Source organism: Talpa europaea (assembly GCF_964194135.1).
Source record: "Talpa europaea genome assembly, chromosome: 7".
In the NCBI taxonomy this organism is placed as follows: domain Eukaryota; kingdom Metazoa; phylum Chordata; class Mammalia; order Eulipotyphla; family Talpidae; genus Talpa; species Talpa europaea.
Genome location: NC_140074.1, coordinates 117,183,568 through 117,211,428, shown reverse-complemented (window position 1 = coordinate 117,211,428; position 27,861 = coordinate 117,183,568). Strand labels below are relative to the sequence as shown.

At 42.3% G+C, this 27,861-nt stretch overlaps 1 protein-coding gene across 1 annotated transcript in view; it reads right to left on the bottom strand.

Moving 5' to 3' along the window:
- The window catches only part of SKAP1 (src kinase associated phosphoprotein 1), a gene marked incomplete at its 5' end in the record, with an annotated part of 258,277 nt that overhangs the window by 6,504 nt on the left and 223,912 nt on the right, over positions 1-27,861 (bottom strand). Inside the window, 2 exons of the mRNA XM_084238905.1 lie at positions 13,963-14,063; positions 21,901-21,951. Coding sequence (XP_084095031.1) covers positions 13,963-14,063; positions 21,901-21,951 — 152 coding nt within the window. The remainder of the gene's footprint in view (positions 1-13,962; positions 14,064-21,900; positions 21,952-27,861) is intronic.

Below are 27,861 nucleotides of genomic sequence, written 5' to 3'. Positions count from 1 at the left end.
CTTCAAGGTATGCCACACAGCTACACATGACCTGTTAGGGAACAAAATCACACTGACTCCCACTCCTTAACTCAACATGCACTGTGAGAGGTACAGTGAAGATTTATTATATAATATTGTTCAATCAAGATGCTTTAGCTAAGAACACAAAAAGCTATTAAAAAATCCAAGTCAACCCTTCACATGGGGGCTTGCTTCTTACCACAAAGTCTTCTAAGGAGCCTTTCGCTTGAAAATAGTACAATGAACAGTTTATTTTCAAACATCTCTCTCTCTCAACACCAGCCTTGCCCCACCTCCTTGAATCCCCCCAATGAAGGAATCTTAAAAATGAAGCCTGCCTCTTTGGATTCCACTACCTGGTTGGAGAAGCATGGGTGGGGCATAGACTGAACCTGACATAGACACAGTCTTCCCCATCGCAGCAATCAAAAGTGTTTCTGGGGGATGCACACCGCCATCAAAGGATTTATGCTGCTAATCTCCATCAACAAGGAAGGAAAAATAAAGCAACACAAACCAACCCTACCAAACCTGCCATAAAAAGGAAAGCAAATTCTATAAACAAAAAGCAGTATGGCCACCAACCACAGGCATGCCGCACAGCTGGGCTCTGCCTCCAGTGGTTTCCTATTGCTGTTTATGGTTTCAAGACTATCACGGACCTCCTCGGTGCTCCTCCTGTCACAGAGCCCTGAGTCCCTGTGTGGTGCTGCAAATACCCTGTCAGTAGGTGTCAGGGGATATCAGGGGGAAAACCAGCAGGCGCCTATCATAAGCCTTAAAAGAGATTAAATACCCCTACTCCATGATTGCTACATTTTAATTTCTCTCCTTCCTGCTGGTTCCTATTTGTATAAGCTCTTCCATGGCTCCCCTGGAGTAGCACAGACATGACCTGGAATGACCATCCTATCTTGGGATGAGAATTCAATTTCTAGGCTCAGTGAATCCTAGGCTATTCCAACAAAAGGAAATCGCCATCCTCTAGGGCACAGATTCTTCAACTGGAGTCTGTGAACCCCTGGTTTGTCTGTGGCTGGCATGAAGAAGTCTCCGAACTCCTTGAAATTGGCACAGGATTCTGTGTGTAGGTGTACATGTGTCTTGTCCCTGGGTGAGGCCCAGACCTTTCATCAGATTCTCAAAGGCTTATGAATCCTCCAAGTTTTCTAGGGGGAAGATACAGTGGTCTTTAGGCTGCTTCTGCATTTTGGCCCCTTGTGGCCCCCTCCCTACCCTGATCCCTTAAAAAATATATCTATATTGTGGGCCTCCCCGGTGGCGCAGCGGTTGAGCGCTGGGTTGCGAAGCTGCCCGCGGCCTCTGCGGCGCCGGTTCGATCCCCGGCTGCTCCCCGGCCACCGGAGGAGGGTCCCACATGGCGCGCAGACCTCTCCTGCCGCCCGCTGCTCCCCTCAGCAGTGTACTTCGGTCCTTCTGCCTGCTCTGCTCCCCGCTCTGGCTCTGGTGAATTCTCTCACCCTCCCGCGCTTCTGACTGTACCCAGTGCATGTATAAACAAACAAACAAACAAATAAATAAATAAAACATGCCTCTATTAAAAAAAAAAAAATATCTATATTGTGAAAGAAATCAAGTTCTCATCCTGTCCATGCAGTTTCCCAGGCTTCATTCAGCTCGACAGCTGCGTCTATACTTTCCTCAAAGACTGGCCGAGCTTGCTTAGCCCTTCTAAGGAACCATCCCTTTAACTGTGAAAGTTGTGGTGTCTTCTCATAGCTTCCATTCCAACCCACATGATTTTTGGAACAAGCTGCTTGACACTGTCAGTTCCCCTGAGAATGTTCCTAATAGAAATGTTCTCTTTTCACATTGAAGTGGACTTATATAAGCCTCTGTGGAATAAGATTCCCAGAAAATGTATCATACTTTTGTTTCTTTTAACCATCAAAGTTCAGTTTCAGTGCTTGTAAATAAGAGAATGTCTCTTCAAGAGAACAATCAATCAGTCCCTAATGTGAAAGATCAATAAATGCTTGATATATGTGTGGGAAAGGTCAATCAATCACAGAATTATTGGTTTATGATCACTTATTTCTCTTATTAGTGCTTGTGTATCATACATTATAATCAGTAAATGGGAAATTTAAGTTTTTAAGCAGAGTAGATTGTAGTATCCCAGGATCAGCCAAGAACATCATACTTTTATTCTGGAGAGGCCCACACTCTCCCCACTCCTAACATCCAGCTTTGGAAATTTAATGCTTTCTTAGGATATCATAAATTATTAAATAAATGGAGGACTCTAATTCTGCACCCTTCCAACTGGAGAAAAACAAGGCTGGGAGCAAGAATTGTTGACCAAAGACAAAAAGCTGTCCATTTTCAGCTCAAATGGTTTTATGGAGAGGTTTTCCAGAAAGAGAGAGGAGATGATCAGTGAGTGGGTGGTGGACTAGCTGTGTTGTAATTTGTGAAAAGATGGGAGCTCAGTGCTCTGCTTAGACCTTGGGTAGCTTGATGGCCTCTCCTGGCTATTTAAAACCAGGTTTTAAGTTCTGGGCTATCATTTTCTTTTTTCCCTCATCATTCAGAATTTTAGCCTATAAATCCTAAATCATTAAATAAATCATTAAATTTGCCTAATTGAACTGATTTTATTTATTGTTACATTTCCAGGAACTTGCTAATTTGGAGGTAGATGGGCCTGGATCAAGGGATGGGGAGAAGGTACAAGGGTGTAAGAAAGGGCAGGGGACATGGAAAGATGGAGGTGTTTGCAAAAGCAGCTGGGGTTGCGTGGCAACAACTCTACCCAACTGACCTTCCCAACTAAGAGTTGAGTATTCTGAGAAAAGGAATTGCCAGCTAGATGGACAGGGTCTGAAAGCACTTGGATGCGAAGGAATTTTCAGGCTTAAGTCTGATGCTCACGAGCCCTGAGCTGGATGTGAGAGGCTAATGAGCAAATCAGGGCAGCGAGGTGTGCAGGACCTGTGCACTAACCGGACACTGTGGGTGACGGAAGTGTGTGCATAGCTATGTGCACCACAGAAAAATCACAAGCTGTAGGTGACAGGGCAGGTGAAACCCCGCTGCAAGGAAAGAGAAAGGAGAAAGAAACGTAACTTGAACTTTGCCTAAAGAAGAGAGAGAGGATAAAGGAAGGTAAACACTTTGCAGATGGGAGAAACAAGGTGCCAAGTGCAGAATTCAGGAACAATAGAGACAGCACCATTTCTGAGCTGATAGGATTGTGATACCATGTGAGACCAGTGTATTAATATGTATTCCATAAACTGTGCAGCTCGCAGCCCTGCACCGCTCTGTTTTGCTCTGACCGCAGTACCAGCCTCAGGCACCACAACACAATTTGGAAACAATGTGACGGAAATGTTTAATCTGCTCGGCCCATCTGTGCTGCGTATTTCTCCAGATCTCCCTGAGAGAGGCGCCTTGAATCTCCACATTGCCTTTAATATTCTCCTAAATCACCTCCCCACTGCACTTCAAGGGCCATTGCTACAATATCACAGGTTCATCTAAAGTGCAATGGGGAGGGGGGTGGTGGGGGGGAGATGCAGGCTGGGATATTTTTTATTTTAAAATAATTTCCAGAGATCGTCTTTTCTGCTTCCTTTAAAAAAAGAAGAAAAGTTATTCTACTGTTGCCGTAAGGTTATTGAGGTTGTTTGGTGCAAAACAGGCTACGATAGAGTGGAATCATTCTCCAAAGAATTATTTTTATTAACCTCGATTCCCTCAACTGGACATGGGAGGGTGAGCAGATGCTTGCTTTCTCGTACCTTTTTTCTTGCACCTTGCTAGGGTGATGTGTCCATTTGGGGCCAGTGCCTTTTCTGCTTTACGCTGTCTGCCTTGAGGACTGGCGTGACCCTGCCCTGTTTCAAACAAAGCCATCTTGCTCAGGACAGGTCTACATTTAGTCGCGGCTCAACATGCCATCCCCAGAAAGGGACACTGTCTCTAGTATTCATTTTAGCTGAAAACCTTAGCTTTTGCTCTGTGAGTACACATGTTGAGTATCAGATTTCCACTGCCTTTCCCTCACTTGATTTTTGCCAGATCCAGTGATTTGGGGCTAGAATGCAGGAAGCTGGGATAGATTTCGGGAAAAGAGGGGATGACAAGTCACCATATTCCAGACCATAGACAAATGGGAGAGAGTTGCACATCACCAAGAAAATTAGGATTCCTTTTGCTTTGTGAATTAAAGAAATGAATAATTTAATCCTCAAGATTGTTCCGGCGAGGGAAAGGCAACGTCCCAGTTGCGAAGCCCTACAGCCTGTCGGTGTGTTACATCATCTGCACACATAGGCGTTTCCATGACAACCGCTTATAGCTTCATTTCCTGGATCCCTCTAGGGGGTGTCACAGCCAGATCCACCTGCTTTTCACCCTACCCTCGGTGGGGTCATGGTAAGGTCGCCAGAATAAATGAACGCGGGTACTAATGATCTGTTTACTGCTGTTTATGCTCTGTGTGTGTCAGGGGCACGCACATTTAGAGAGCTCATTATGGTTGCAATTAGAATGCACCATCGCTAGATATTTAACTCCTTTTTCTTTTAAATTAGCATTTTAATAACATTCTTTGAGCAGAGAAACAAAATGACCATTTTTCACGGACAAACTTCTAGCTGTAGGTGCAACTTTAATGGCAAAGTTGTGAAGGGGAAAGAAGGGAGAAAAAAAGGGCCATTTTTACTACTTTCACCCTCCTCCTTACCAAAAGGATATTTTTATTTGCTTTCTAACACACTCAATTTCCTAAATTTGTTTTGAATCCAATTATTTTGGGTGGTTTAAAGTACCGCGCTCTTGTTGGACGGAAATTAGCAGCGATTGAAATTAACTTTCTATGTGACCTGTGAAGGGGCTAAAATAATTACAAGTGTGTATAAGAAACCCTCTCTCCAAAAGACCCTTGTTGTAAGATCAGACTGTGATCTGATGATGCCATTATTAGAATATCTTTAAACAGTAACTGCAAGGGCTATTTTCTCTAAAAAGGTGATTGCATTTGTTGTTTCTGTTTTAAAATTCTCAGGACTCTCTCATAGAGGGCAAATGATGGCCAAAATTTGTCACTATCAACAGGATAACTAAGAAGCAAAAAGAATGAAAACAGCCCGGCATCATTTGCCATTTCAACATGGTGAGATCCTGGAGCATCAGAAAGCAAGAGTGACTGAGCAGGAAAGATACAATTTACACACACTCTGTATGTCCCATCAAACATTACTTTTTAGGAATCCGCCAACCCCTTTGCTAGGTGTTTCTAGATAGATGCTCTGTTTGTGGAAAGTACAGTGAAAAATAACAATTTGAATGTTTCGATTATCTTTCCCAGTCCGTTCCATTTTCATTATTTATTTCCTATAAATCGGGACCTTGCTGAACATAATTCTACAGACAAGGAGGTGGATGGGACAGCCAATGTGAAGGAGGAGATAGATGGTGGGTGCGTGTGAGATAGATGCTATGCGCTTATGAAAAGGAGCAGTATGTCTGCATGTGAACACCCACAAAGTAGAGCAAGCAAGCGTGTAAACCATAACGGGTATTTATAGGTGGAAAGAAAGGTGCTAGCACATACAGACTGAAAGGGTTTGCTTTCCTCCTACCCTCTTGGAATGCATGTCCAAGTTCCGGCTAAGATGTCCTGGGCTTGCTGCGGCTCCCGTGAAACCTCACAAGCCTTTCCATGACAACAGACGGGGGATTTCACAGCCAGAAGACTCAGGAGGTCGATAGTTGAAAAGCAAGAGTTAGAAAGAGATCTGTATAGACATCAAAACAATCCCACTTGGAAAAAAAAAAAAAAACAAAACCCAATGATAGAAAGAAGAAAAAATTTAAAGACGCAGTAGGAAAAAAAAGGAATCTTTATAAAAACGCTGGTTTGAAATGTTTATGCTTCTGTATCAGCTTAGTTGCACCTTAGATTCTGCCATTTCATAAATAAAATACGGATGGCACAGACTATAATTTGGTGATAGCTACCCCAGGACATATCTAGATGCACTTCTGTTATTTTAATTAAATACTGCATTATGGTTTGTGACAACTACATAGCTATAGCGTAAATGAATTCAGAATTAAAGTGTTACTTAGGCATCCAGTAATTTTTGTTTCATTCCTCAGTTTTACAAAGCAAATAGCTATAAAATCAAGATGTTTGTTCATTTACAGATGGAGCAGGATTGTTGTTGCTGTTTTTTTCCCCCTTAATCCTCATGCACAAAAAGAAGACAGAGCTCAGAGTCTGGCTCTCAGCTTATGAGCCACATCACAAAGAAAAACACATCCTCTTGACTATAATGTGAAATGCTGAATATTAATTGCTGGTATTATGCTTATCTTTCTAGCCGGGTTCTGTCTTTTAACAATTATTCTGATAGGCTGCAGTATTGCACTGCCAGGAGATTTTTCTCCTTTGTTTAATAGTTGGAAACCTATTTTATTTTATTAAAAAAAAAACCCTTCAAGTTCACAATGTTCCTTGGAAGTTTTAGTATTTGAAACTCTTCCCAAATATAGCATATTAGTGGGAACAGTGAAATTACCAAATATCTTTGCTGAAAAGATGATGCACATTTCTGCATGTAAAAGAAAAAAATATTTTTGATTGTAGCAATATTAATGCTTCCTTAATGAAACTGGAGAGCACATTACAATTTGATATAATCAATTGGTTAGTTTAAATGTCATTTCACTAGCAAATCATGAGAAAGGTCCAGAATATTCTCATCTATCAGGCACAGATTTTTCACTCAAAATTAATATGGCAGAGTAAAAGGATTTTGTTCAAATCTGAGGGTTTAATTGTATTTTTAATGTGTCATATGTCAAGATAAAAGTTTTTAAATAGCAAGTTTTCTGAAACCATTATCTATTATTTCCAGTTTGAGAATCAATATAATCTTTTTATTAAGCTTAAATACCACACGTCTGGCAATGTCTGCTAATTCCAGCTTTTCTGTGTGCTAACCAATTACCCCAAGTCTCTCATAACTAATCCTATAAACCGCATCGAAGTTACTGCCCTGTATGTTTGCAATGCGGTTATAATTTGCTTCAATATTTTGCCAGTTTGGTTGCAGAGCTGAGCCCATTTTCTAACAAGAAACACTGGCAGAGGTTTGGGGAGGCTAAATTCCTTTTGAGAAAATAATTACACAGAAACAAAGCTTTTGTGACTCCTTTTAAATAGAGCATCTCACCAAAATGTCACCCAGCCTCTTTGGCAGATTAGTGAGGAGTTTATTACTAAATCTCTGTCTAATAAACGTGCAGTTGACTCTGGAGGAGCTGCTTGTTATAATACTGGCAGTGGGAAATGGAGGGAATGTCACAGTTAAAGACACAAATTTTCCCCATAATATATTCGAATGGAAACCTCTGAATCCAATACTACATGGGCATATCTAATAAATTCACAATATTTCAGTCTCAACAGCCTTCACCGGTTAGTTTTAAAGATTTATGTGGTAAAAAATTACTCAGTGATGAATATGGTTTATTCTGTGCAGTATTGGAGGTATAAGGAATTAAACTACCGTCTTTAACAGTGAATTTATTATTACCTCTGTCAAAAGACGAAGGCTTTAACAGCATTTGTTATAAATTCACTGCAAAATAAATGGCTGGAATTTTTTACACTAGAGTTTGTAAAGCATCGGGTGATTCTGAGCATTAACCTAACCCTGCCATGGCTTATAAGGTTCTAGGTAAACATTTCTGTCTGGGCCTTACAGTTAATTATATGATGTGGGACTTTCCACCTGACTAAAAGGTGTGTGTGTGTGTGTGGGGGTGTGTGCACACACTCGTGCGCACGCGCATACAGAAAGTGAAGGGTTCTGTCCAGAACAGCAGCAGTTTAGGGGTAAGGAGAGTGAAGTGGAAAATGTCAGTTTTATTCTGTTTTGAAAAAATGGGTTTAAAATAAATGGTCAGAGTTTGGAGGGTAGGGTCGATGTGCAATTGGGCCTCTTGTTAGCAGGTTTACATGCACCCATATGCACACACACACCCCCTCTCCCTTTTGTCCTCTTTTGGAATGGGTGTCCCCTCATTTATAAAAATTACCTGGAAGGAATGAGGCTGCCAGGGTTTGTTCTAGACGATTGGTTCCTGTCTGGGGGAAAGGAATGGCCTCCACTGAATTTGACCGGTGTATGACCGTTGCCTTCCAGCTGACCCCAAATCCCATTCCCATCCTCCTAACTCTATAGCCTCCCATAGGGGTTATTAATGAGAGAAAAACACCATCATCATCATCATCTTCGTCATCACGGCACAGTGTTGACCTGCTTGTTAACATGAAATGGGGTGGCGGGGACATCTTCTGTTTCTCTTTCGTAGCTTCATAAATAAGAAAAGGTATTTTCTGATGGTATCCCCCCTCACCCGCCCCTTTTGGTTAGGTCAGAGGTGAATAATAGCTCTTTGACAGGCATTGATCAGCTTCATCACACTGTTTGGGCAGCCTGTGCCCCAGGCCTATAGTCTCCCCACTTATTACCCCCAAATTACATCCCAAATAACCCCACCCAACCCCCATTCAGTCAAGCAGAGGGTATGGTGCCTGAGAAGTCCTAAATGGACACTAGATGTCACCAAACACCTCCTTTCCCTCAGAGCCCTGAAATTAAAAAAAAAAAAAAAAATCTCATTTAAAGCAATTGAAGGAATCAACTTATCTGTTTTTATGAGGGCTGTTGTCACATTCAACTAAGCACACTTAAAAGAGGAAGTAGTGTATTCAGATAATTTTTACAATGCACAAATCTCTTGGAGAGGATGAGGTCAAGAGAGGGGAAAGGTCTGCATTCTTTAAGTAGTCCTTTGTGGGAGTAGGTGGAGAACACTGGGATTTAAAAATCCCATTATAGGACAAGTGTTGTGTTAACATAGTTGAGGTGTGCTGGGAGCAGGCCTGCTGCCTCCAGATAACTAGAAGCTGGGTTTGGAACCAGGGTCCAGCCTGAGCTTAAGCTCCAACTCAATGTCAGAAGCAAAACGTCACCCAGGGTAACAGAGCTGGCCCATCCTCATCCACATAAGGCCCATGGCCATCTGAGAGTTTAACATCATGTACTTGATATTAAACTTGACCTTGCTTGTAAGGCTCCCTGTTTCTATATCAACTGCACCAGCAGAGAAGACAGCCAAAGCCTAGTCTGTTTGGGTTACAAAAATATCTTCTCACCCCAGCTAAAATACCTCATAAGTATAAAACTAATGTGGTATCCAACTTGTTGCTCCATGGGTGATTTCATGGAAATAAATAGCTGGGCAAAACTTTAGAGAAGCCCAGAGCAGCTCATGAGGCCTACAACACAAGCCCAGAAGACAGTTCAGACTCGGTTTACTCTAAGCGGAAGCCCTCTTTCAGGGACCTCTTCTCCTTTCAAGTCAATTGAGAAAGAATTTCTCTGTCTTTTTCTCTTTAATTTGCCCTTGTCTGTGGGACAGCTCTTGTTACCACTGTAAGTTACTTCTGGAACAGGGGACTTCATTTTAAGTGGGCATTTAGGTTATCTCACATACTAGAACAAACACTCATTTTTTCGAGAGAAGCTTCCCCAGTGAGTCAAGAAGACAATCAGTTCTCTGAAAGCTGCGACTTGTGACTTGTCTTATCCAAATAGAGGGTTCTTACCCACTTAGAATGAATGCCTAGAGCAGCGCTGGTCCACAGAGGGCCTTATGAGCCTCAGATACAGGAGCCACACCAGGGTGCAGCGATGCTATACGGAGGGTGAATCAGCACCTGCCCTGTCATGCCTGCTGCCCAGGCTGAATGGATTTTTGGAGTACACCTGTTGTTGAACCCTTGCCAAATACTGATGGCCACTATCCCCCAAATCACTTTTCCCCGCTGTTGATGTCTGGAATGTCAGACAGGACTGAGCAGCAGCCGGTGTGTATTTCAAACACAGCAGATGGATTTTTATATTAGCTCCTATTTCATGTTCAGGCAGAGCGACCGCCACACTAAAACCGCAGCCTCAATGCTGCCGAGTTTGCTTCTGTGAGATTAATTCTGTGAAATTAATTGGGACAAGATTGAAAAGGAAATTAAAATGCAGCTGAGTGAACAGGCCTTTCAAACACCTTTTTCCTGCTCTATTCAAAGTTGAATTCTGTGGTGGTCACAGGCATCGTGGGAAGTAATTTACGAGATGCAGGCTCTCAGGAGCCATCGGTTACGTATGAGGAGACCTGCACAAGCGCCATAATCTGGAGCCACTGAAGAGCGCTAAACACCCCGCTGTGGCCTGTGCTGCGTCCCTGCGCCAGGCGGAAGCCAAGCTCGGTCCCTGCACCAGAAAAAGCTGTTTGGAAATATCTGGGCACGAAGGGAATGCAGGAACATCCGCTGGATGCACAGACCTGCTTCGTTATTAAAATCTCCCTTTAATATATTTTAAGACCTAAATTGGAACTCAGTGAATTAAATGGGCATGAAGTTGCAGAGGGCTGGGGTAATGGGGGGGAGGTCAGCAGGGGCGGGTGGGGGGGGGTGCTGGTCCTGCTCACTGTGCCTCTGGTTGCTTTTTCAGAGCCTGGGTACATGCTCTGGCTTCTCCTCTCACCAGAACTTTGGACAATTGATCAGGTTTGTCAGTGACATAATCTTGCAGGCTGGGATGGGCACAGTGGATTTCCATGCAGGCTTCCTCACTGGCAGTTTTCTATTTCTAAGTGAGAAGCTTTTGAGCATGTGTACAGAGGTCTTGGCAGGACAGGCCACCTTACATTCTCTCAATTCACCAATCGTTTAGCCAACACCTGGTATATGTCCAACACCGACCTGAAAGGTTTACTTTGTTAGTGGAAAAGAGGGCACAAGAATCAGAGTTACCATTCCCCATGTGCCAGGCATGTCATACAAATTCTCTAATGTGAGCATCACAACATCCCAAAAGTAGAAGTTATCCCAATTTTTAGAGATGAAGAATCTGAGCATTCACAAGATTAAGTGACTGTGCTCAGGGTTACATAAATAATCCATCTGTTACTGACTTGCTTTGGTTAGAACAGGAAAGGTGGTGGATATTTGTGGGGTACATCTTTCCTGCACTGCCAGTCACCTTCCTGGAAATATTTTTACAAAAGGGGTAAAAAGTGCTCTTTCCGGGATCATTCCTGCTCAAAAGCCTTAGGACCTACAGGCTCTCCAGGCCCCCTCGCATGCTAGGATCCAAGGTTGGGTTGAACAACTAACTATTAAGAAACAGCAGGGAGCAGCAGGAGCCCAAGAATAAAGCTGTTGTCCACCCCACCCCCATCCTATATCCCCATCAAGGGGGTACTTCCTGTTCTCCACCTGTCCACCTCTGCCCCACCCTCAGAATATTCCTTTATCAGACAAAGAGAGAGGAGGCAACCAGATGCAATTATAGGGACCAAGACAAAAGGCTCATAATTGGAGTTTTGGGAGTTTGTAATCTGAATAAATAATTAAGGCTAAAACACATTTTGGGTGGAATTTCTTTAGCAGTGTCAGCCTCACCATGCTTAGAGTGGGGTGCTGAGGTGGCAGGAACCCAAGAGACCATCCATCACACTCTTTTCATTTTACAGGTAAGGGAACTGGCCCAGGAAAGCTGAGCTGCTCACAGTTGTTTTTCATCTTGCATTTCTCAGGGAAATAGGCTTTACCAGGCCCCTAAACATCAGGCTTTTCTAGATGCAGATTTCTAGATTGCACTTTCCTGGATTAACCTCAATTTGGGCCAGTTCTGCTTCACTAGGTGTGAGGGGATAGGCTGCAGAGTGTAGATGACTTCAAAAATGGAAGACAGCTGGGGTTAAAGTGGAATGAATTTAGGAGCCACACAAAAGAAAATTCCAGAGCAGGAGTTAACTGAACATCTGAATGGACAGGCGGCTGAGAATGGCAGCAGAACCTCCTTTTCTATCTGTCTGAATTGGTTCATTTGTGCTTCTTGGAGGCAATGGGAATGTATTGGGTGGCCTTTTAAGGTCCCTTCCAGTCTAAGGGCTCTTATTGAGTTAGGTAATATAATAAAGGTAGATCCAATTCAGAATGCTCCCCAAGCCAGTGTTAACTGGAATGAAACTTTATGAGGGAAACTTCACTTGAGCTTCTAGCTTCTCAGTTCCTCTCTGATAGGCAGCCAGCCATTAACAACCTGGGGAAGGGAGGTAGCTGGGGTATCTTTTTGGGGAAGAAATGTGCTACAACTATGGTAAGGGATGAAAATGAACTTAGGACATTTCAGAAGATGGAGAAAGAAGTACACAGAAACAGGGAAGCCAGGTATTCTCACCGAATTAAACCCTGAAACGTGAGCTTTTAGTAATGGAGGAGAAGAGGGGTTGGACAAAGAGAAAGAGATAGCTCCCCATGTTCTTTTGTATCTTTTAAAAATACAACAGGGTGGTAACTGCAGACTGCTCTGTACTGCAAGCAAGTCACCGCACAGCCCCTTCTAAATGGAGGAAAGGGACCCCCAGTGAGAAGCCATTAACAAAGGCAAAAGACATGCAAAACAAACAAAATAATCATGACCGAGAGAGGCGGCCAGCAGACAGTCTGGCTCTGTTCTCCCCCCTTTCCTGCTGCAGGCACCTCAGACAATGTAAACAGTTAATTTGTTCACCTGCAGGCTCTGGGCAAACAGAGGCCTGGTCACACCTGAGTGGATAACTCGATTACCCCTGTAATGCCAGCGTGGTAATGTACACAAATTCTATTACAAGGCAAACCTTGCTTTCGGGCATTTGAAATACCAATCAGGCCAATGTCCACTCCCTACTTTGCTTCCAATTTATTCTTGGTGTATTGGAGCCACACTGGAATGACATGAGAGTGGTGTTGAGCTGGGATTCTGGAAGAAATCATTAGAATGCTGTGATCTTACTGAACAGGGCCTGCAGGCCTCTTATTCTCTCAAAGGGTTGGGTCTAATTTTGGTCCTCCTTCAAAGGGGACCTGTTGAAATCACCAAAAGATAACTTGGCTCAGTGCTGGTCTGTTTCCTAGGGAGTTTATGGTGTATTTCAAACCAAGGCAAACTGTTGGCCAAGGTATTAACATTTGCAGAATAAAGATAAGCAGCAAATGATGGGTTAATAACACAGTGGGTTTTCAATTTTCCTTTATGGAATCCACAAACTCAGCAATTAAAGAGCAAATTATGCCTATTTTAAAAACGTGTTTGTAGACATTAATCGACCTCATAGAGAGAACTTTATAATAAGCTTTCTTCCAGGGAGAGAACCTATTTCCTTAGCCCCTCTATACAGACTATATAGTCTTTCTTTACAAAGATGATGCTACTGATCCCTCAAACAGTAGTCCATGAGTTCTGAATCTTATTCACATTGCATTAAGTTAGCTTTTTGTTTTTTCTTCTTTATTCAATTCCTTTTGGATCAACAATACTCTTTATGAGATAGTTAGCTGGGGCTAGGGGTTAACTTTGTGGCTGAGAAAGAGAATAAAGTTAGCTGGCTGGTGTGGGATTGGATTCATTATCTTGGCCTTATCAGCACTTGCTCAAACCAATTGCACTAGCTAGCTCTGTCTCCTCCTCCATACATAATGATATTACAGTCTTGGTATCTGTAAATGAAATAAGAAGGCGACTGACCTAGCCAGGATGTTTTCAAGTATTATATAATAAATTATGTACATAGTGATGACCTTTTACGCTCCACAAGGCCCTTAAAAGATCAAGTTTTGATTGGCATAGTTTTATGTCTACTTTATTGTATTTTTTTAAATTTGAAAATTGGTTCTTGAATCTGAATTTTTAATTAAAAATATCCCTAATAATTATAAATCAATGGGAATTTATTCTCTGTGGGAGGGAGCCATGTAACACACACAAGAGAAGTAAATGATAAGGAATAATTCTGGTAACAGTGACGACATCATCAAAAGTGAAAAAAATCAACTTTTGATCCAAGCCCCATACTCTCTGTTCTTACCTTGCTCAGAATGCGGATGAGGTCACCACGCTGGAAGGACAGTTCGTCTGGCTGGTCGCCATGGCAATCCCATAGGCCCTGGTAATAATTGGCATAGTCCACTGATCAAAGAGAGGAGAAGCTAAAGTTAAAAGGACTCTGTCTTTTTCCATGGAGCCCACATTTTTGCTGCAATGGAAACCAGGGTTCTGATTTTGCCCCTAGGAAACCTAAGATTCAGGGAAGTCGGATGAGGTACAAACACTCAGTGTGAGCAAAGGGACTGTGGGAGGAGATCATTAACTAACATTAAATATTTACAGATCACCCTTAGTCAGATGCTATTCAAGAATATGATAAATACATTCATTTATTAATAAAAGAAAATCAGACAGGTAATTTTTCACTTGGTTTGTAAGTAAGCAGCACAAGATTATCTGCCAGACTTTCTCAATCCACGGAGTCTACACTATCCAGTGCTTCTCTTCTTGTACATTTGAAGGAGTGAGATTCTCTGACGTGCGCCTATTTATAAGAGAGCATGTGTCTGCATCACAGTGTCACCCTTTGGCCTCCTCTGTGATACAAGAACCTCATCGTGGGCACTTCCCACCCAGGTACTATATGGGGTAATCACCAATAAATATGAAAACAAATAGCCCAGTGGAACCAAGGGGGTGTCTCATCCATTACAACTAAATTCTGGGTGGGCTGGCCCTTTTCCAGCATCTCATTTGTAGACCCTGAACATGTCTGCCAAGATTTATCTGCTTGCCCCCAGGGGAACAGAAACCAAAGTGATCTGCATTAAAAATGAAAGCAACTGAAGACGACAAACCAAGCTTTTGAAGCAGCTGGAGAGATTTACTGGGCTTTTCAGCAAGACTAGATGGCAGTGATGCCACAGGACAGCCATCGATTCTTAACAATGAAGAATTTGTATTGATCTTCTTCTACCCGGAAAGGTTAAACACTAGAGTACAAAGTGGGAGAGGGTCTGGGGATCTGAATGGCAGGAGCTAATGCCCTCCACACCAGGGAGAATGTGGCAGTGCTCCCCACTCCTTTGAACCCTTTGCCCGACAGCTATAAGCAAAGCACTTATCAAAGAAGAAATTCCTATTGATAGGAGTCAGGAGTCCTGGGCTCTAATTAAAAGAGTATTTTGGGATCCTAGTCTAGCAGTTTCTACCTTTTATTTTGTCTCATCCCTCCCATTAGGTGTGATGGTGCTAACTGCTGAGGGTGGGAGCAGATGGCAGAGGGTGGACAGAGGCCCCAGCTATATTTGCTTTTCCCCTACTTATTTCTAACTTATGAGCAATTCAAATAAAGGCACACACAATAGAACAAAATCCCTACATATGTCTGGAAAAGAACTTTAGCAGGAGTATACAAAAAACAGGCAGAACAGAGTTATTTAGTTAAGACTCAGATATTACAAACAGAAGTGTTAACCCGATAGAAACTGGGGCATTATTTGTTTATATAGAAAATTGCTTGTATGTGCAGTAGACAACAGAGGGCAGCAAATAAGACAACCACACTGGAAACCATCTGCCACCGAGTTAAGACATGTTGAGAAGAAAAATACATTGGGAGAAAAATGCTAATATTGTTAACTATTGAAAAGACAATGCATGAAATAGACAATGGATGGAATAATACAGAAATATCAGTCCATGAAAAGTGAAAATAGTTTTCCCATATTAATGTATTTTTAGTCATAATAGATTTGATTAATTACTCCAAGATTCTGACAAAATTAGGAATGAAAAACATATTGATATCAATATTTTTTATGGTAGAGAAAGTCATTTTGTAAAAAAATATTCTTTAAACATAACTTGATATTTCTGAATGGTAAGGAGAAGGATGAAGTTTATTTTGGCTTTTTCTGGCCTAGCAGATGGTCATTGTGGAGTGCTGCTTCCCACATTCATAAATGGGGGCTAGCTCCTAAGCTTATGTGTAAAGTCACTTTTGGTATATATGTACAAAGTGATTTGATATTGAAGATATAAGACACCTGAGGGGGACACGTGGGGAAAGACCCATTCTAAAAGCTCAGCAGATAACATGAAAAGTAAGAAGCTAGGAGGAAAACAAAAGCCTTCCAAGAAAAATAAAGATAGAAAATGCCTTTGGTTCTTTATAAGTGAAAAAAGAATACAGAGGTTAGGAATTCAAGAAATAGTTTAGCCTAACCCAAGAACTGGAAGCATCAGAACTAGAAACATAATAAGACATCTCTGAAAAACAAGCAAAATGATGGACTAAAAGTGGGGAAAGGTTAGATTTGCTGTGTGAACAGAGGTATTTTGGTTTGAGGTTGATCAATGAGAGGCACGCCTTAGCTGGACAAGGCTGGACTCAGTGTTGCAGACTCCTGGTTTAATACACGCATGGTTTGCATTTATGTGTAGGAGTACAACACAACTTCAAACACATGCACAGTAGCTGCTGAGTTCCAGGGACTGCTAGACACTGGGAATTCCACACACAGTCCCTGCTCTGAAGGCTACCAGCCAGTGGGGAAGCACCGTGAAATAGAGTTACACAAATAATTGCTTTATTTGAGCAAATATTTATCAATTAATGACTGCAAGATGTCTGCAATGGACAAGCTGAGGGTGCTGTGCATAATCAGGAACCTAACCTGCCCAGGGAAGGCTTTCTTGAAGATTTACTTGTGTCAAAAAACCTGATCAACAGTGGGTGTTACTTAAAGACCTTGAAGAAGGGAAGAGGCGGGGCTGAGCAGGGTTTCACTGCTGCTGGAGGTTGGCCCCAGGAAGAGCTTGAAGGTCCGGAAAGTCTGCAGGAGCAGTCTGCCTTCTCCCTAGAATAGCCCTGTTCATCTTATAAACATGTGAACAAACAAGCAGACTTTGATTTCTTCAGATCAGGGAGAGGCGCTGGGAGTCTGAGAGAGAGAGGGTGGCGTCTGTGGGCTGGATGTAGTAGCTCTAGACTCGCCTGGCAACGGTCTGAGATCAGAGACGGCACAGCATTCTGACCATTTAATTAATTCAAAACATCCTCATTCTCATTTTGAGGACATTATTCCATCTAATTATTTTTTTTCCAGTCTGTCCATTTGGAATGAAAAACAAAAGAATAAAGCTTAATGCCAGCATTTCTCAATGTCTCTCTGGAAAAAAAAAAAAAAGTAACTCTGCACTAAATAAAGCCTGGTAATTCAAAAGCAAAGCACTAATATATTCAGCATAAAACAGACAGAGGACCTAGAGCAATAATGACACCACTAATAACTAAAACAGTTATAACAATTAACAACAATTACAATGATAGAGAAGCTAATGGGTATGATCACTGCATTTAAATTGCTAGCAGAGCTGAGAAGGGCTTTTTCTAGAGAAAGAGAAAAAAAAAAGGACAGTATCTTATTTTCTTTCTCCCACGTAAGAGAAGTTAAGCTCTAAGCAAACAAAATGTCATAGGAAGACTCGCGACAAAACAAGTTAAAAAATATTGTTTTACTCTCTTTTCTAGGTATTTATTGCAAAGCATTTATCATTTCACACCAAGTTCTTTATAACCACTGGCAGCCATTTTTCCTGTGTTGCCAAGTACCACTACTGTTGACAGAGCCAATACTTGAAAACGAGTCTGTGATGTGGTGGTTCTAAGGTAAAAGAACCAGGACATCTTTCTGTCTCTCTCCCTTTTTAGAGACAATAGAAGCTGACTGTATTCCTCCCAGAGTTCATATGTCCTTGGGCTTTTGTGTGGAAGACTCTGGGTAGCTGCAGAATTCAGCTGTGACCAAGGAAAAGAGGCTAAATTCTGGTCAACATGTTTACATTTCTTGATCAAAGGACTGTGCAGAGAGGTCTGGCACTGGATACAACAGCAACTTATGGGAGAGAGAGACAAAATGAGAAGACAGGTAAAGTCAGTCCATGTAGAGTTGGGTCAGTGAGAAATGGACAAAGAAGGTCAAAGCCATTGCTCAAGTGAAGGGACTTGACCATTTAAATAGATCTAGCCTGATACCTTATTAACTAATTCAGAAGGAAAGGCATAAAAAAAATTGCCACGCTCCATTAATTGTAACACTAGAATAGGAAGAGCAGCTGAACAATACTGCGGGCTTGTTTTCATAGCCCCTCAATCTTGAGTTCGAAATGACTATGGTTCTTAATGCTGTAAGTATGATCTTGAAGTGTGGGAAAACTCACAGGTCTGGATTTTCATCTCATGTGCTCCTTTTATTGGGCCAAAATAATTGCTGACTGATGATCAACTCATGTTTGGTCTTGGGAAATAGGTTTCCAAAAAAAAAAAAAAAAAAAAAAGAGCTGGAAATACCTCTGTGGATTCCTGATTCTTTTGTGTAATCCTTCACACCATTGGCAGGCACTAAAGTTTTGGAAAGAGTGCCTCAGAGATGGAAGGCTCACAATCAACCATTTTTCTGCCCTGCAGAAATTACTGAACCTGTTTTACTCCTTGGCTGAGTTTGCTCAGAGTTTCTGAGCAAAAACAACCTGTTTCAAGACTTCCTTGAGCAGAGATTTGATGTATTTAAGGATGATTTGTGCCTCTAACTATGCTTTTTTTGACATGGCATACAGGAGCAAATGGTCAGCAGTTTTAGACAGCACAGGATGAGTTTTACTTTTGGTTACTTGACTCTTCTCTTCTCGTGGCAGGCAAGGGAGATAAGCTCAATGAAGACACTCAGTGTGAGACTGTTAGGCTGATGGGTTGGAATTTAGTGGAAATCTGAGGTGTTGAAGAGTCACTCATTAAAATAACCCTGTTACGAACAGTCATGCTGTAAACCAAGCTCTTTATAGATTGAACAATCAATACTACAAGGCTGTGATAGATTTTCTAGGTAACAGAATAAAATAAAAGAAATTACATCTTACAGGGTCATTAACACTCAATAAGGATAAACAGAATTCTTCCCTCCTCTACCCCCTTCTGATAAGATCTAGTTGGGCTTTACAAACATGAGCAATTCCATCAGGGAACAAGCACAGCACTGGGGAATAGGATCTATGAAAAACTGAGAGAAAAGCATGTGGATTTTAAAAGTAACCCTGCTGACACAGTATCTTTTAGGAGAAAAGGTTCCCCTCCTCCCAAAAAAGGCATGTGACACCTGAGAAAAATGAAATGAACCCATTTTTTGTAGCTTGTCTATATAAGAATTCACATTGTCTTAAAGTTCCTTGCTTGTTTTAGTCCTTCATAGGGGTCGTCTGCCCTTCTCTTGGAACTGTACATTTTATTTTATTTTTTTTTTATTTTTTTTTTTTTATAGAGGCATGCTTTATTTATTTGTTTGCTGGTTTGTTTGTTTGTTTTTGTTTATACATGCACTGGGTACAGTCAGAAGTGCGGGAGGGTGAGAGAATTCACCAGAGCCAGAGCGGGGAGCAGAGCAGGCAGAAGGACCGAAGTACACTGCTGAGGGGAGCAGCGGGCGGCAGGAGAGGTCTGCTCACCATGCGGGACCCTCCTCCGGTGGCCGGGGAGCAGCCGGGGATTGAACCGGCGCCGCAGAGGCCGCGGGCAGCTTCGCAACCCAGCGCTCAACCATTGCGCCACCGGGGAGGCCCCATTTTATTTTTTGTGTGTGTGTGTGTTTTTTTTTTTTTAAATAGAGGCATGCTTTATTTATTTATTTATTTGTTTGTTTGTTTGTTTTGTTTATACATGCACTGGGTACAGTCAGAAGCGTGGGAGGGTGAGAGAATTCACCAGAGCCAGAGCGGGGAGCAGAGCAGGCAGAAGGACCGAAGTACACTGCTGAGGGGAGCAGTGGGCGGCAGGAGAGGTCTGCGCGCCATGTGGGACCCTCCTCCGGTGGCCGGGGAGCAGCCGGGGATCGAACCGGCGCCGCAGAGGCTGCGGGAAGCTTCGCAACCCAGCGCTCAACCGCTGCGCCACCGGGAGGCCCTGGAACTGTACATTTTATTGTTATAAAGCTAAGTAATGACATTTGGATGTTACACATTTGCTGCCATTTCTGTAGTGACTTTGGAGGAAAAGCACTATATAAATTCAATAAATAAATAAGTAAACAGAAATAATAAAAACTCCTGCCTCAGATTCTGTGGAGAACAGGAAAAAACCTTCTCTGCTTTTTAATCACCATGTCACCAATCACTGTAACTGGTGGGAAGTATAATCCATAGAAATGTACTTAGGTCTTGCTTTACTTTAACACCTATTTTGGAGGTAGGAAGCATGAGGAACAAAAGGTTTAAAAAAGAAATGACAGCCAACCTACTTGACTTATACTTGTGGGAACAGTTAATAAGTAAATTTCCCCTCATCCCCAGACAGAACCTTAAGAAAAGAGGTGGAAGGAGGAAATGAGATGAGACTAAAATTGAATGTCAGATTTTTGCCAGAAGATGCTGCTCTCTGAACGCAGCTGACTATAAAGTGGACCACAGGAAGCTTCCAGCCAGTCTTATCAAAACAGCCACATGAAATGTTTCTTCCCTGCCTGCTGAGGGAAGTTGGTAGAGAAAAGACATATGTGGGCCATGTGTTGGTCAGGAAACAGATTTTTCTGTTGGTGTTCTATACAGTGAGTAGAAAACAGCAGCAAACAGGTTTCAGAACGGACTTAACTGCATGTGTTAACTGTCACGAGGCGCTTACTTAAAGTTGCATTGAACCCCAGGACCTTACCTGCCTCAGCTCTTTCTTTTAGTTGCTTTGGCATGTGACGTCACTGTCCTTTCGCTCCCCTGGGAGAAGTTGGGTCCTTCACTAGTCCCTTTACAACTTCATTTCCTTTTGAGGATGGGCCAAGGAAAGGGAACTTGGCTGAATGGATGAAGAGAAAGGGCACAGGAAAGGAAGAGCAGAAAAGGGAAAAGGAGGACTAGAGAAATGGAGAGAACGCAGAGAAAAAGAACTCCTAGGACTAAGACTTTCCTAGACTCTCTAAGAAAAAAAATTAGCCAGTAATCTAAATCAGTCACAATTCAGGCCCTTCCGAGGGAACCAGTGTCCTTGAGGTTGCCCTTGTGATGTGTGGTCCTTAACTGACAAGGATAGAATAGGTCTTTGGTCCACTTAAGGAGGCGTTGGGGGGGCATCTGACCTTAGAAAAGATGGGCTCACTAACAGCCTGAAGCATGGTTAACAGTCTGGGATGAATAAGATGTAATTTTGTATTCAACAAACCTGTTACATATTCATTTCCAAATGTGCCTGGAATCAAACCAGGCCATCAGAAGTCAGCATCACCAAGCAATTCTATCCTTCACCCCATGTTCACTTTTCAGATCTGACACATTTCCATTCCCCTCTGAACTTGCAATCTCTGCGCCTCTCAGAGAGAAGACATTTCCATTCTCAATCCTCTGATCTCTTAGAGATGAGGCAATTCTATTTTCACTGTACTGATTTAAGAAATACCGATAGGAAAAAATAAATATCTCGTTTGGCTTCCCACCCTCTCTAGGATAAATCTTAGCTGTCCTGGGACCATTAATTAAAGTGAATGGGTGGCTGCTTTTAAAGTTAAGATATTTCCTTATCCAGTCATCTCACTTGGGCTTTTTTTTTTTTTAAAGATTTATTTATTTATGCATACAGGAGCTGGGGTACAGGCCAGAGATGCGGGGGGTGAGAGGACTCACCAGAGACAGAGTGGGGAACAGAACAGGCAGACTGACTGAAATACACTGCTGAGGGGAGCAGCAGGCGAGACAGGAGAGGTCTGCTGTGCCATGTGGGTTGCTCCCTGGCCAGCCGGGGATTGAACTCATGCTGCAGAGGCTGTGGATTGCTTCATAGTGCTGTGCTTAATCCCTTGCGCCACCAGGGAGGCCCTCACTTGGGGCTTTTGAGGTTGACACACTAGCACCCTCTTAATTAGTGAGTGCAGTAATGTTTGCTGTCTGGAGAGAGGAGAACGAGGTCCTAGCCACAGCCTGGACACTCATGAAGCTCTCTTACCTCCGCTCTGTGCCATGTCACCCTCATCCTCTTCTAGATCGTGTTCTTCATCTGAGGGAAGAAACATGATCAGCATTAGCAATTAGTGGTTGGGAGTCTTAAGTTCTTTGTACCAACAGGTCTTGTTTCTGTGAGCTTGTGAGGCTCTCCCCTTTGAGGAAATAATTATCGTTGTCTTTTTTTTTCTTAAATCATTTAGCACCTTCATACTTGGGCTCTCCATTCCTTCCCTCCCTGTTCATTCATTTACAAGCACTAAGTGCTGACTACACGCATGGGGCTGCCTGAGGAGCAGAGATGTAGCAACGGATAAGACTGGTGGGGTCCTGCCCTCGTGAAGCTTTCTGTCCACTGGGCTCTTCATGGCATCTACCACTAGACTGCGAATCCTTTTTTTTCAAATGTTGTTTCTTCTCCCCTTCTGGAATTCTCTCATGTGGGCACCCAGAGTATATGTATGTGTGTTGCTAAATACATGTTTACACCCTCCCCGATTAGTCCACAGTGTGTCTAGCTTTGTGTTCAACGGTAGCTGGTCATGCACATAATTTTATATTCCTAGTACTTGGGCTTGCGGTGATTTTTTTAGTGTCATTATTTTCAGCCTGCCTTGTTTATTTGAGTGTAAGCTCTTGAGGGCAGTTGGAATAGTCTTTTAATTAATCGCTGCAGGTACACAATGGGTTCTAAGTCAACACTATTGTCTAACTCCAGTCATGTGTTTATATGGTGAAAATCACAACATAGAAAAAAAAAATCACAACATGACTGGCCTAAGCTTTTTACCCTCATTAACTTGTTTTATGTCAGACTCATATTACCTGATAACATTGGGCCTTTTTATGGAAAGCATGAGTACCAGAATCATATTTAGCTATTTTATACGTGGGGTAAATGAGTAAAAATACACGTGATATTCTCCTTTTCATTACCACCTCGCTCTTCTTGTTTCTCTCTCTCCTTACACACACACACACACACACACACACACACACACACACACAGAGAGAGAGAGAGAATGACCATAATAAGCAATATTTTAAGGGCTGAATTCTCAGTTTCTCCTGGCAATATTTAATTTCCTTTTTCTGGATTTTAGGGCACTTCCCTGTCTTGCTTTCTCATTGTTATACCACTAAATGGAGCTTTTGAGGAGATTTAAATGGCAGTTTTGAGAAGATGGTCTCGAAACGTCCCCCCATTTTCTAAATAGAAGATTTATATGGCCATATGAGTTCTGATATGTCAGACTGGGGGAAGTAAGCTGTAAACTCATTCGTAAGAAGAAACAGCATAACAATATGTAGAGAAGTAATTGGTTTCATACACAAAATGATACAGTTCCCCTGCAAAAATAAAAATGAAGGGATTGGTATTTTGGGGAAATAAGTCACATGTTACCAACATTAAAAATATGTGACCTGTGTTGATTATATATGTGTGTATATTTGTATATACATATATCTTGCCTGACAAGGTGCTGTTGGAATAGAACCACTCTTCTATCCCCATGTGTGACTGAGCAGCAGAGAATTTCCCACTCACCACCTGTAGTGCTCCCCTGACACCATCATCAGGAATAAAAATATGAGTAATGGCAGAGTGACACAAAATATCGGAAATAGATCACACTGAAATAAATCACGTTAAGCATCATCTTTTGCACACCATCTTCCTAACACTTGCCCACTTCCTTCCGTTGCTGTGATGTTTTTTCCTTTTTGATGTGGGACTAACTTCATGGGATTGAACACATCAAGAGTTTGTGTGTCCTTGGACTTAGAGATAGCTAATAATTTGGACAGAGAATGGCTCTTTTGCTGATATCAAACAACTCCATCACAAAGGCCAATAATTTGCTGTGCTGAGACACTTTTGCAGAGAGGGTTTATTCTACCTCTGCTGTCTGTGTGCAGATGTCTCTTCCTCCCAATTCTAATCAATGTAAATTGGGTCAGATCTCCGCTGTGAATTACAAATTGGATCCGAAGTTGGAGGGTCACTGTGCCTGCTACTCCACCCCCTTCCCACCACCATTAGATGGGAAGCTACACCAAAGATCTTTTCTAAATAAATCAGACTTTATTGTAAAACTTGGCCACTGACGAGACATAACCTCATTAGCATTGATTTTAAAATAAATTATTGAAAGTGGCTTGCCTGCTCTTTGCATTTGTAAAATAGAAGAATGTAAATGTATTTGCAATGATAAAAATGAAAACTAAAACTTGATTCCTTTATCCTTTCAGACAAAAGCACTTAATCTAGTCATGATACAAAAATGGAAGGAAAAAAAATCTGTTCTATGTAGTTCAATTCCAGATCAGATACTCTGATTTTTCCATTGTGCCTGTGGAGTCACCTAGAAAGAAAGCTGAACATGGCCACACATCTTGTATATCATTCACCACTATTACCAAGCTCTCCAGTGATATATGTGAACGGGGAAGCTCCACTTCCCACATCTGTTCTATCTAACATTGTCCTCGGTGGCTGAGAGTAGACGCAAGCAAAGAAGCCAATTGAGGTGAAAGACTGGGTGCTGTACCCCTGGGGTCTTTGAATGGGTGAGTATGGGGGTGGTGGGCATCACATAGTGAAGGAAAGTGTCTTCCACAACTGGTGGTGAAAAGCACATCTCCCAGCTTCAGAGGGCACAGCGCACAGAGGGGCATACAATTTATCTTGGAGCCTTTAAGGAAATCAGATTGGTATCTCTCACACTCCAAAGTCAAGAAAACGGATGATGGCGACAGAAAAAAAGTCTCTTTGTTCACAAAAAGAGGATGGGCTAAACTGCCAAATTTCTCATTTTTATTCATCTGTAAGGTGAGGCTTTCATCTTAAAGAGATTAATTTGAAAAAAAAATTTTTTTGGGTTAAAGAGGTTGTTAAATTTTCTTTATAAGAAAATTATCAGGGATTTTAGTATCACATTTAGCATTATAATGAAATACATCTTCATTTAGGAGAGAATTAAAATGTATGTGCTAGCTCAACTTTAAACAGTAATAGATTATAATGGTTCTTGCTCCTACAGGGCATGTGGGACCCCAACCGTACATAGGTTTTAAGCAAATTAACCTCTAAAGATTACTGTCCACTTATTACATTAAATGCTCTACTTGATCCCCAAATATCTCATCTCAATTGGGAAAACAGTTGAGGAGGATTCTGTTAGCTGTGCGAACATGTGAGAGAACCATGGGGCATCACAAATGAGCATCAGTATCCAGAGATTTGATTTCAATCAACACTCTTGGCACAATGTCAGGGACACTAATGAGAGGCTGGAAGGAACAGGACACTGACTCCACCTCGGAGGCAGAGAGCAGCAGCTCCTCCTGGCACCTGGCTCCTTGCTGGAGTGCTTCTCTGGTATCAGCTAAACCAACGCAGAGAAAACATGACTAGAGTGGAAAGAGAGAACCCATTTACCCCAAACAAAGCAAAGTGACAGAAGGTTAAAAAATGTCAAATGAATCAACGTGCAACCAGATGTGAAGGGGCTCTGGTGACAGAGAAATACAGACAGACTCCAAGTGCAAACAGAAACCACCCCATAGCACCCCAGTGGGTTATGTGTCTGTGGGTGCATGGCACCTCTTCAGACCACATGCAAAATATGAGCAAGATGCTAGCAACACATTTAATTCTCTCTTGTGCATTTGGCAATCTCCACATTATCTCAAGGTATTTGCATCCTATCTCTGTAGTGTGGTCTCGATGGGCAAGGTATTAAACTCGCTTAGTGCTAACTGCATCACCTGGAAAGTACAGAGTTTAGTTTCACAAATAATAACTGAGTACCTACCTACTAAATGAGGGAGAAAGGCCTGGGAATAAATCATTGTGGTAAAGGCAGGAAGAGTTCAATTCTAACTGAGTATCTGGGAGGGTGTTATTGAGGAGACTATTTGAGCGAGGCTTCATTGGCTGAGGTGGGGGGAAAGCAGGAATGTTCTAGGTAGAAGAAATGGTCTGATTCTAGCTTGGGTTCTGGCCAAACAGTACCATGTGGCCAGGGCCCCAGTGTGAGCGGGGGTGAGCAGGAGGAAAGTGGGGGTCTAATGATGGTGTCCAGGCTTCTATAATGATCCCTCCTTAGAGTGTTGCTTTTCTATGAAATTGGAATTTGCTTCCTTCATAAACTTTGTATTTTTGGTGTCTGCTTTTTTTCCCGCCTTAGATCTCCTACTACTATTTCCCCTGTAACCTCCTGCCTCCCCATCCCACCATCCTGTGGGTCTGGACAACTGTACAGGGGGAAACTAATTCCACAGACTGTTTATTTCCATTTGACTCAAATTAAAAAAAAAAGTCAGCTATATGTTTTATTATAAGGCAATCTGGTTTCCTGTCTATAATAATCCTCCAGGGCAGTGCGGGCAGCCTCAGACTGTGAAGAAAAATTCCCGGGGAGGGCTTTCTGTCCCTCTTCCTGTTCTCTCTCCTCAAGTCTCTCTAGAGAGATCACAGGGTTCCTTTGCTATCGAGGCCGCTGCAAGGGCCCAGTCACAGCTCTTCAGTGGCCTCAGGCACCTTGCTGGATGCCAGCCTTAGGCCCAGATGCAGAGAAACCTGATAAAAGTTGTCCTTTTATGGAACCTTGAATCACGAAACTGGGCCTATGTTAGCCTGTAAAGTAATTTCAGGGAGGGGTGAGAGAGGGCTCAGAAAAGTCTCTCATTTCCACATATTGCTTTGGCATTTCTTTGTGGTAGTTTCCTGCAGTTTAATCTACTACAAATGAGATCTTAAAAATCAAAGGCCCCCATATGCCCTGAACACAGATATTCAGAAATCCCACCGGATACCAATCTTGAAACCGTATTATCCAGGACTAGCATTTTTGTGGTCTTGGCTGAAAACCTCGAGTGCTCTGGTTTTTCCTCATGGGAAGAAGCCAGCAAGCCACGTAGCAAATGCTAATTATCCCATGATTAATGTCATGGAGTGCATTTAATTTGATGATCTATACATTATTTTGATTAGGAAAAAACATTTTTGTATTGACTTGGTATGTGTTACAGGCACTTTTCTCTCTACTAGGAAGCCCATGGAAATGATATTCTGGAAGGGAGATATCACTTATGTGACCGGTCCCATAGGGACAGTCAGGCATGTGTAGGACCTACCCCAAAGAAGAAGGATGGGCAGAACCATCAATGGTAAATATTCTTCACAAAAATGAGACAAATGTTAGAGTCCCACATCCACTTGACTATTGATGGGTATACAATGTTAGCACAATCCAGTGTTGCTGTTGGCTCTCCCTCTACCTAGCACCTGTCCTTGTGGTAAAAATGGGCCTGGGCAGCAGATGTGCCCCACAGTCCATCTGCTCAGGATTTTCAACATTACCTGCTTTATACTTATACATGAAAATGTCCAACTGGACTATCTCAGGTCTCGTTGGTAGAGGAGGGGAACTAGTTACCAACTCCCCATTCTTCGAGGAGATGACACTTCCTATTTAAATACCACCAAATTAATAATAATCAGCATTTGTTGAGCGTTTAGTACCATATGCCAAGGCACTCCGTGCTGAGTGCTCTGAGTGGATGGGGAGCTGGGTGACGGCGACTTGTACAGATATTCATATAGTAATTAAATGCCAGTATTTCCCACATTGTCTCTAACAACTGAGATGGATAGAGGCTTATGGGAAGGAACTTGTTGGCTGGATATTGCATTGTCCTTTGGAAACTTTTAGGCCAGATAGCTGCCGGTTCCCTAACCTGCAGAGAAACCCTAGTTCTACTATGCAGACTTCCTCACTTCCAAGGGGCGGCTGCTGTGAGCGTAGGCTGAATCTTTCTTTGAGAAAGCAGACCAGTCTCCATGACTTTGGAGTTCAATCCAACATTTAAACTGGCATGAATTTTAGAGGAAAGCCCTCATATCCTGGGCAGTGCCACAAGGGTCAAAGGCAGGAATTTAGGAGGCAGAGGAAGGATG